The 12,009-nt window shown below is 35.0% G+C and overlaps 1 protein-coding gene across 1 annotated transcript in view; it reads left to right on the plus strand.

Moving 5' to 3' along the window:
• The window catches only part of LOC149803904 (uncharacterized), a 61,357-nt gene that overhangs the window by 17,554 nt on the left and 31,794 nt on the right, over positions 1 to 12,009 (plus strand). The window contains exon 8 of the mRNA XM_089954000.1: positions 8,354 to 8,535. Within this exon, the coding sequence (XP_089810126.1) occupies positions 8,354 to 8,535 (182 nt within the window). The remainder of the gene's footprint in view (positions 1 to 8,353; positions 8,536 to 12,009) is intronic.

Here is a 12,009-nt window from a genome sequence, read left to right on the forward strand (position 1 = left end):
ATTTCATCCCTGACTGTGTTTGTACTTCTAGTAAGAAACACTTGAGCATTGATTCTTAACTAATTACTTTGACAGTAATATACCTCCCAGAGTGTCCTTTGCACCCTGTTTTGAATTCTAATGCTATCACCCTTTTTATGGAATTGCTCACTTATAAAGCATTATTTGTTAAAGGATTGATGATATCTGTCTGGGAATCTGTTCATCTTTATATCTGGCATTAATAATGAAATTGGAGTTTGTGTTAAGGTCATTTTCTGGTGACTTGGATTGAAATGCTTCATGAGGAGTACTCTTGTTATCATTGATTACTGTCATGCTTATTTCATGGTATATGATTAGCCATTTTAGTTATTTTTCAAAAAATAGTTCCAGTTGAAAGGGACCATATTATAATTGTTGTGCTTTCAATGAATTGTTTGAATGTGATATATTCTGTATATACCTATATATCTGTTGAATATCCTTGAACTCCTACACCAGTAAAGTTAGTCACCTGAAACATGGTAACCCAAAGGGTGTAGATTATGCAGAACTTATGAAATTTTGATCATAACCCTTTAGGTGGGACTAGAGGATAGGGCTGACTTAAAATAAATTTTAAATAATTTCAGGTTGTAACAATTAACATAAATGATCAATGACCCAAGCATCAATGCATGTCAGACTGGGACTGCTGGGTAATACCTTATGGTCCTGCTTGACCCTTGTGTCATAAGGTACAAACCATTATGATCCCCACAGTAAAACCATATATACACTTACTAGGCACTTACTTTTCTGCCTGAAGACAAATTTATGTATGTCAGTGATGTTAAACCTGGGATCCATTTGTACCTCCTGGAGACTAAGCCTCTGGCTCATAACTTGAAAACTACTGACATACCCATACTTAAACTGTATGCCTAAAAGCAAATGCACATGCACAACTGATATTTGTGCCTGGATCAAGGGTACTCAGGAGGCTCAAAGTTTGGAGGTCAAAATGGGGAAGCACTGGAATATATTTTATAAACATTCAGTTCTAGTTACAGGTACTGTGACATGCAAAAATTCTTAACATGATTAAGGATGTTCTATAGAGTAAATATTCAACATATTCAGGAAGGGGAAAGGATTGAAATCCTCTTGGTATTTAAAAGAATTCTTTTTTATCTATTCTTGAATGTATTACCATCCTATGTGATACAGTTGTGTTGCATCATTGGTTTATCAATATTTCAGAAAGTTTAGAAATGGGTAACTTGCATAGGTACCAACCTTTTGTTCATGGGATCCTCTTTGATGTCCCATGGTTTATGAAAATAGATGGTGTTCCTCTCAGTTTGAAAAAGTTGTTTTTTTTGTTCTAAAAATCTCTTGTACTGTAGGTATACTTGCCCTGATTTGAATGGACATTTTAGATATGACCAATCATGGTGGCACAGAATTCCACATCCCTTTGTCTTCATTTAACCAGTTAATTTTCTTTAGTTCTTATGCCAACTCCTGCATGTGAATCATTATTTTTATTTTTTTTTTTGTTTTAGCAACTCCCCCAGTTATCCTAATTTCAAAATTAACAATATTTTAATTGAAATTGCACTGACTTAATTAACATACACACAGTAGACTCTGCTGCTTGAAAAATAGCTGGAGTGGTAGAATGTGAGCACCAAATTTATGATAATGGCTTAACAAGCAGGCACTGCCTTAGTTTGATAAATATATTATGGCACTTTGAATGCATGAGGGATCATTGTGAGTTGTCTTCCCAATGGAATAGGTGGAGTAACAGAAAAACTCTGTCCTGATATTTGGTTCCCCCTGTAATGTTATTGTTCATCACAGTAAATTTTAGATCTTGTGTTATCACTAAGAATGCATGTTTCATAATACATGTATCAATGAAAACAAATAGTGTCTTATTTTATTTGGAGGTGAATCAAAAGATATACATCATTAACAGTCAAAGACACTAAAATTTGCATTTGGTTTCTTTTTTTAAAGTTAATAAGAAGAGTAGTGCAGCTATCAGAATGTGATTTGTTATGCTTAATATTTGCCCAGATAACTGGGATCCTTGTGTTTGTTTTTATGTGTGGTTTTTTATATATAAGGAACTCCTTTGTGAGTGATGACAACATCCATGATCCATAAGACATTAGAAGATGCAGGAAGTAATCTGGATATAATGCTGGACAACATTGTTCTATTATCACTCCGGTTGAATTTAGGGGAAGCGACTGACACTGATCCCTCACTTAATGTTGATGCTGTATTGAATTTTGGGTCATTTAGTACACTAGTTGCTTAAGGGATAACAAAGCTCTTGATGTAGTGTTTATTGCTTCCGTTGTAGTAATGTCCTTTGATAGTAATATCTTGTAACCCATGCATGTTTAAAAAAATATTTTTCCAGGCATCCGATGTAGCAATTTCCAAATGAAGAATACTGTTCTCAGAAATATATTGGTCTATGACATTCATATCATTATAGAGATGTAGTCTTTCTCTGCAGCATGATGGGTAACATGTCTTCCATGTGAATATTTTATGAGCAGTATTCTCCTGTGTCAGCGTATCATTACCATTCATTTAGTATAACAGGAGGAAACAAAAGTAAAAGACAAATGGTTTTAAAACTTGAAAAGAAGGAGGAGCAGTCTTAAAACACCCCCATATCAAAAGGGGGTTGTATGCTGTAAAGGAGATTCCTCAATTTAGGTCTGTTGTCTTACCTATTTGATGCAGAAACGTAGGCAGTGTATTTCACAGTGACTGTAAGAATGGCTTAGTGATAATATTTTGTTTATTTGTAGAGAGGGAAGTTTTTTTTTGCCGAGTATTGTTGAGCCAGTGTTATTGATTACTACAGCATCTGTAGTGGCAGTGTATAGTGATGCCTAGCACTGGGACTTTATGTCGTAGACATGTAGCATTATTTCCCACCCAGTTGAGTTATCCTAACACCAGGCTGACTAGTCTTAACACTGACCTCTTAAAGCTGAGCACCAAGCAAGGCAGCTGCTAGTACCGTTTTTATAAGTCTTTTTTATGACTGCTGGGGTTTGGACCCTGGACCTCCTGCATCAGAGGCAGACATTCTAGCCACATGGGCCACTAGAGTGGTCTACTTGGCATGAATGATTATAAAGCGGAGACCATTCGTTCTTTGATGTAATCACTTGCCCCTTTTACCTTGCTGTAGAATAACAAGCATAAAAGTTTATTCATTTGCTGATATTTCTAAAACACATCAATATGTTCGTTCCATACTTGGTATTAGTTATTATGAAACTAAGAATTCATTTCGTGGCATGCTTGCTTTCCTTTTGGACTCAAGGTCATTAACATAGAAAGATTTGTATTAATATTTTGGTTAAATATGTTTAATTTACTTTCATTTCTGAACTTCTTGGTTAATTTATTCTTATTTCAGATGAAATATGCTGCTAATACCAAATGCTTTTGTCCCTTTGATCTTGGGTCACAGTCATAGAAAATTTGTGTCGAGGGTTTGGTTAGGTTATTATTATTATTTCCTAAACTCCTGTCATGCATTTTGTTTATACTTTGGATGGTATTTGGTGTTGATGTTCTTTTAATAAAGTAGATTGATATTGGTTATATCATGCAGAGCAAATGGGAGCTAATTGCCTTTGGGTTGCTATCAGATCAATAACTCTTGGATTATGAGTCTGGCATTCAACCATCTAAGATACCGTTTTCCTTATGAAACCAACCACTCCGATGGCCTAGAGGTTAAAGCATCCACCTCAGATGCTGGAGGTCCCGGGTTCAAATTGTGGCAGTCATGCCAAAGACTTGTGAATATGGTACTTACAACTGCCTTGCTAGGCACTCAGCATTAAGAGGTTAGTGTTAGGACTGGTTGGCCTGGTGTCAGGATAATGTGAATGGGTGGGACATTATGCTGCATGTCTGCAGCATGATGCCTCAGTGCTAGACATCACTATAAGCTGCCACATTGCAGACATCATAGCGATATGACTGGAAAATTGTTAAAGCTACATTACAAATCCAAATCACATACACACATACCTTATGAAACCAAGACCATTCATTTCTAAAACATGCTCCCTTAACATTTTGTGAGTTGGGTAAAGTTCTCATGTTTACAGCAATACTTTGATCACAGGCTAGGCATTGTTGCCTGGGTCTTTATTTTGTTAATTTAAATTGTGTTTAGTTTTTGACCTAAAGGCCGAGTGAACTTACTGTATTGCCGTACATCATTAATTTGTTGTCTTTCATCCATTTGCCAACAGTTGTTTGTTACCACTATGATAAAGTTTTGATCAGATTGAAAATGGGTTTATATAACTAAGATCTTACATTAAAAGTAAGATTAGTGAGCTCATACTTAATGAGGTGATCTTGCATCTGATTGGCTAAACTTGTTACCACTCTGTTGGCTGTATGCTCCAGATTTGGTCAGATTTGCAAGAAATACAAAATCGTGCAAGATCCATGCATATTATTGTATATACTCACTTAAAAGGCCATTTGATTGTAAGTTTTTCCTCACTTTGGTTTTCCATACAAAGTGGTGCAGCCTTTGGAAGTTAGGGCTTTTGATTCAACCTGCAAGTCAAAAATAACTGGAAATGTCTTCAGGAAATAGATGTGACTAATAATGAAGCACACATTAAAAATAAAATCAAATAAGCTTTATTGCACATAAAACACACAGTGTTTACAGCTAATTAAAATACAGTACAGTATAATTATGGGTTTTTCAGACTTTGACAAGGGAAGCAAAAAATGTGTATTTACTAGTAAACACATCCGGTAAACAGCATTGATGGACACTTTAATTTGCGTTAAGTACTTTTTAATTTCATGCTTAGCTATTGTAATTGATTTGAATTTAGGAACAAGTATTGTGTAGTGATTAAATGAATTGCATAAACAAATTCCAAATCAGATGTGCATTTTCTGGATGTGAATAGTTGATTGAAAACATATTTATTAATTGATAGTATAGTGTATACACTGTGAATCGTGGATTCATCTAATTTTAATTTGTACTTTAAACTCAACTCCTCTTCTTGAATTGAACATTTGTTTTAAAAAATGACTTGAAGTGAGTATACATTGTAATGAGGTGATCTTGCGTCTGATTGGATGAACTTGTTAAAACTGTAGCAATTTTATTTATGTTCAGATTTTGATCAGACATGTCTTAGATCAGTATGTTTGATGACTGATATGAGCAAGATAAACTTGGGAGATAATTTTACATCTGATTGACATAGCTTGTAATTATGCTGGGGACTGAATTTCGATATTAGATTTTCTGCTTCCACATTGTAAATAAGCTTATATCATCATGGTCTTGGATTCTGTAATGAGCGAGGTCTGGGTCATATTAATAAAGTGTTAGCTGAGCTTGCATTTCTCATCCAATTTCAATTAAAGCTGTCAGCAGATACTGGGGTACTTGGGTATGTATTTTGGTTCTAATCCATATGGATTTTGCCCTTTTTGTTAAGAATTTTGACTAGCTGCAGAACCAGATTAATGGAAAAAAATAAAGGTATCTTTTTCATATGTGATTTAATTCTGGCATGTAATATATTGAGATGACATTAGCTAGCAGTATAAATCAGATACTGTGTAATTTTTAAAAGAATGCAGGCTTAACTCCAGGTTTGTACATGTTTAATATGATTTCCCTTTGAATTGGGTACCTTGATAACCGATTATGAGCATCAATGGGTACCCAATAGAGGCTTTCTAAACTTTTGACAGCTTAAATTTCAATAAAATTTGTTAAATAGATTTATGTTATCAAGATTTTAGATAACTTCAGTTATGAGTGAGATCTGTACATGTTAATGTTGCCTTTAGTTTTGGAAGCAAATTGTATCAGACTATACTAAAATAGTATGTTTATGGTTGTGTTCTTACAGTAACACATATGCCTGTTTAGTCAGATGGTGAACTGTGAAGTTATGTATGCCAATTGAGCAATATCACACCCACTTGGGCAATGAATGATGTACTGTTCAGCTTTTGTGAATAATGTAGTTTCTAATTATGGTATGCTTTTGGACCATGTTTTCAGACGTATTTCTGCACAATAGAAGTCAAAATTCTAATTACTGAGCATGACTGTTCCAGAAATTGGTGAATTCAAAAATTGTTGAGGCAAGAATATAAGGTTGCCTGAAAAGGTAAAGCTGAGCTGGCATACATAATTTTAATAGCATTGTAATTATGCCTTTTGCTATTTGCAGTTTTTCATTTGCAGTTTTTAATTTATATTTTGTTCATGTCTTCTTTTCTTTTTTCTTTCATCCATTCCATGGTTCACATTTTTATTTTCATAGCACAATTCCCCAACTATTCACAATATCTTTTTGAAACTTAGTACATATATTAAACTAGTAGTTTACATGTCTTTTAGTATTTACAATTTATACATTTTATGATTTTCAACATTTTTTGTCATTTTGTTCATCAATCCATTGATCATTCATCCTTTGTTTCTGAAGCATAGCTTTTAAAAAAACCAAACAGTTAAGATATCTCTATGAGAGTGTGTGTGTGCATGCACATGTTTATGTATGTTGCGTGTATGGGTGTGTGTTTGTGAGACACAATAGTGGTCCAGAAGTTCTATGCATAGATCATCTATTTCAGTATTCATGTTGTTTTTCATTTCTGAGTACTACCCATCCACTAATTTTTTGTTTTGTTTCCAGCACAAAACATGTGATGTCAGTTATGTAGTTTTCATAAATACGAGTTCGTATACACCTCTCCCTCGACAACTTGTGCACAACGGGGTCCAAAAACATAGCTCAAGTTAGGGCATGAGTTATCGAGGGAGTGGTGTATATGAAATTGTGTATAAATCCTGTCTTTGCATTGACATTTAGGCAGAGTGGATTATATTAATGACTCTGTGTTGTCTGGCTTGTGATGTAGTTTGAGTAAGTGAGCTTGTGGCATAGCTGTGATTGTGTCAAACAGCCAATGTTTATTATGCTAATTTCCAACAGCTTTATATTTTTACCACAATATTGGCCATGTCAAGCCAAGGAAATTGAGTTTATTGCCTTTCTGGGGATGCACAGTGACAGCCGATCTTGACTGGCCTAGCCAGGTGTCTTTGGATTGAGTCTGATGCTCTGTCTGCTGAGCTCTATTGCCTCGCATGCAGCTGACATGAGTTGTAAAGTGTCTCAGAAGTTTTGTTGCAAACTTTCAGAAACTACAGGACTAATTTCAACCAAAAGCTGAAAAAGCATCCTGACATTAAGAACATTCTAATTTGTATACATGATGCTCATTCACCATCAAACATAACTGTTATTACTAAAAATAGTTTAAAAGGAAATTTAAATGACTTCACTGTAACATTTGAATGAATTTGAGAATTTTCATGGAAAGCATCCACACAGGCTGACTTTTCAAGTTTGTATAATTGGTCACTGTTGTAAAAAAAAAAAAAAAGACAAGCCAACAAACAAACCTTTAAATGATTGTCAAAAATCAGCTGACTAGAATTCAACCAAATGTAACGGGAAGCAGCCAGGTATAAATACCCTTTAAGTTTGTACAAATGAGGCCTATCTGCAATTATTTACAGCCGTTGTTGCTAAAAGTGGGGAAAAAAACATTTAAGTGGATTCTCCTAAACCACTGAATAGAATTTGATGAAACTTGACAGAAACATCTGGACATGACAGAAAAAGTCTGGCATTGAGGACTTGAAGTTTTATACAAATAATGTTGTTTTGCCATCAAGTATTGTCCTGTTTCCATATATAGATAACAGTGTCTGACATAATAGTCATTAACATGCTTTCTTGATCTCCCTGTATAGTTTAGCAGTTACTAGACATAGAAAGCATAATTTAATAATGGCTACATTTCTGTGCTGTTTGCAAATTTGTTTTGTTCAGATTTACAGTTATATCCAAAACAAGTAATTACAGGCATCAGTTTTTAATAATGTTGACAAGGTTTTTTCTCACAATAATAACGTTATGTAATACAACCATGATTCACTTTCATGAAAATGAAGGGCAAAAGTGAGTAAAAGAGAAACCTTGTTCTGACCTACTAACCCAATTTATAGTTTGGCATGAAAGTGGAAATATGCATATTAGTTTCTGAAGTCATTAATACACAGGGACATCCAAGTGCTCCAAACATTTTTTTATACTACTCAGTTTCAGTGCATATATGAATTTGCTTTCATATCAGTTAGGTGAATGGTATCAAGTTCACTGTTTAGAAATTGCACGCTATTTCACACGAGTGATTAACATGAATAAAGTAGAATACATGTGCAATGTCTTAAAAGTCATGCAAATTGTTTGCTGTGTTATTACAGGCAGCAGGACTTGGCCCTCTAGACATTGCATCAGCACAGCAGATGCAGACCAAAATGTCCCAGCCTATTCCTTCCAGTGCCCCTCCAGTGCCTGTTGGTCCAACCCCATCAGTGGGCAGCTTGATAGGCAGTCAGTCTGCTACTGCCATTCAGGAGGAATCCTGTCACTCCAATAGAGAGAGGTAATGTTGCAATAAAAACATCTGTACAGGAAATGAAGAATTCTTGTGCCAACATGTATATGTTGAACAGGAAGGCAGCCAAAAAATGCAATCAATTTAGGAAGGTGATTTTTAGGTCTACTGGTCATGGTGGCATCACCATCTAGAATATATTATCTCCACTTCTTCCAAATGGATGGCAATATCAACATGGCATTTTCACCAGGAGACTTCTTATGATACTTAGTTGATCTTGAATGAAAATGGTGCCAGTTGTATATCCAGTATGACTGCTATGTTGGCTGTCTTGAAAATCTTATTGTTTCTATGTTTGGTTGGTCTTATTGACAAAGTGTTTTTCACCAAAAGACTTGTGATGATATCTACTTGGTCCGAAATAAAAATGTTGCTAATCTGATATCCAACATATTCACCACAGCAGCTAATTTAAAAATCTTGTTATTGCTGAAGAGTATCATAGATGGTTTCAGCACTTAGCAGTTGGCCTTGTCTTGAATTCTGGGAAATTCTTTTTGCTTGGTAGAGCATCAGTCCCTTTGTGGGACCTGAATTGATGATCTTATTTCATTTTACTTCCTGCAAGACAAAAAGGTGCATGACCTGTATCATCATTTTTCTTATTTGAAGAAGTTCCATTGACCCATTTTTATTACCCGACAGTAAATAAAAAAGGTGTATTTCTGGCATTGTTGGAACTAAAATTGCTTAAAACTTTAGAAAATTACTTGTAGAATTGAGTAATATTTTTTATTTAGTTAAAATTGAAGAAGATGTTTTCTGATAATACTAGTGCCAAGTATAAAATATACATGGTCTAGCAACTCTGCAGAAAATGTTTGTGCATTAGATCTTAGCTGATAACTAGAGACTTTTAGAGCTAAAGTAACATCAGTTAGATCAGTGAGTAATAGTGCAGTGATCTCTTCAGGTAAGTGTAAAAAGCATAGTAAGAATGGAATGTCAACAAGAGATATCAATTTTAAGTATTTTGTTTGCAAAAATGTGGAAAACTGTTGTTTTTAGAGAATACATATTGGAGCACATGAACATTAGGAATTATAAGCCTGTTACCTCAAGAATCCAGCCATACTAAAAGATAAAAATTTATCTTTTCTCTGAACTACATAGAGGGACCCTAGTTAGTCAAGTGGTCCCAGGTGCATGCATATAGAGATCACTGACATATTGACTCTGTCCAGATATGTTTGATTCTCAGACTCAGGCAGTATGGGTTTGTGAGAAAGTTTGCCAGTAGCTTCCGATGTGAAATTGGTCTTTCCAGGGATTTTTCCGGGTTCTTCCGCCACCAGATGCACTGGTTGCCATGCATATCCATTCCATCATGTAATGAAAAATGGCTTGAAATCCACACCACCACCTGCATCAAATTGACAAAGGGCTTGCCCATTACCTTCCCTTTTCACTACAGGTTGTCACCAGTTTTTAAGTGAACTACTGAATGATGATGCTTAGCTAGCAGGGTGATTGGGTAAGTATTCCTGGAGAAACAGTTTACTGTAAAATGTGCTTCCTCCTTTGAATACAGCATCCTACTTATCTCAGGGTATCCATCTAAGGAAGAAAGATTGGATTTCTCATGTGAATAATAAAGCATTCTCCTTCTTAAAACAACACAACCTCTCTGACTGCTCTCTCAGGTTAAGAAGACAATTATTTACTTTTTGTGTTAAAGTTCGCTGGTGAATGCAAAAAAGCTAAGAGGCAGTGTTAATTTATTATTATGTGTAGGTGGTCATCTGGGCTGCAGGTAATGGAACCACCAGATTCAGACTTTGTTTCTCCTAAATTTCTGAGAAAAAACTTGTGGCTAACATCTTCTATGATGACTGATTGAAATGTTGAACCTGCCAATGTCATAGTTGGAAGGTGCCATCCTCTTAATTTTAGGATTTGGGTGGGTATTGCCAGTAGCATCTCCACACAACTTCATTCTGTTTCCAATGAATACTTAGTACATCTGCACTGGTCTTGTATGCTCTTCTCTTACATTTTCCTTTTGCTGATTTTTGCAGTATGGCTGACCAGGTTTCTTCAAACTACAAGTTTCACATAATGCAAGGTGAAGAAGAGGTACATATGGTACATGCCAACTAGAACTCATGTTTGTCTTCCTTGTTTTGAATTTCTTGCATTTACTGCATTTAGAATTTGCTTAATATCACTTGTTATAAAAGTGTGCAAACTAAAGATGGTATGTGCAAAACTTAACATTAGTATTAATGAAGTGATGTACCATGAGGTCTAAAATTTTGAAAATTATGTATTGCATCTATTTATAAATCGATATTAATCCAAGTAAATACAAAATTTTGAATGGATGGCTTGAATTTCACATACAAAGACTTCGATTAGGTGGCAGAGGGTGATAATATGCAATAGTTGTTGCCCTTTGTTTGATATGGACAGAAAATAACGAATTTTCTTGTTTTAGTTGGGCTGGATTCAGGAGATAGCAAACTTAGAATCTTAATGTTAGGTGATTGAGGATTGTAATCAATGGAGAAATCTAATTCTGAAATTGTGTACACTCTCCATGCTATGAACAACAGTCTTTGTAAGTTTATATGCGGTAGTGCTTAAAACAAAATGTTTGCCCTTGAATTTTCTGATGAAATTTCAGTATGAACCCTATCAATAGTAAAAGAGTGGAATCCTGGAGAAGGAATAAAAGTGGCTGAATGTCACACAGGAAAAGATAGGTGTGCATTTTATGCACAGAATAGTGAAAGAAATATGAATATAAATGGGCTTTTACCAGGATCATCAAAATGTAGGCCAGATCAGTGAAATGGTATTGTGATCTCATTGGTCTGTAGTTAATTGTATATTTTTTATGGGCAAGGTCTTTTTCTGCAAAGATCAGCATATAACTAATTAGCTTCATGTCTATAACTGAACTGCTTGATAATGCTTTATAATACTTATTTCAGACATTTGTATGATAATGAGCAAGGCAATTGCATGTTAAGCCAGCATGGCTGATGAAGGGATAAACTTTGTTCAGTAAAATGAAACAGTGGGGTTATGATCACTGAATAACATGTATGATATTCTTAATAGAAATGAAATATGCAACAAGAATTGTGATCTTGAATCAGTCAGTTCATGCACTATTGTGGGTACGGTGGGGTAGGGGTTGTTATCAGTTGATCTGCTACTGAAAAAATAGCTCTGTGTATACTTTTTAAGGTTCTTAAAAACTTGCTGTTGTTCATGTCAGCTGACCATGTTGGAATGATGAACTAGGAACAGTTGGATAAAATTGTGGACAGTCTACTGATAGACCTCTGTGATGGTGAACAGGTTTGTTCAGTGGCAGATATTTGTATGCCATCTATCACAGAATCAGATGTAAAAGAAAATAAATTTTAATGTGGCTACTGATTGCAGACAGAAATATCTTTTGCAATTTTTCCTAGATCCAAAAGAGTTAAACAGAATAGAGAAACATTT

This window comes from Sinohyriopsis cumingii, chromosome 3 (genome assembly GCF_028554795.1).
Source record: "Sinohyriopsis cumingii isolate HCF-2022 chromosome 3, ASM2855479v2, whole genome shotgun sequence".
NCBI lineage: Eukaryota > Metazoa > Mollusca > Bivalvia > Unionida > Unionidae > Sinohyriopsis > Sinohyriopsis cumingii.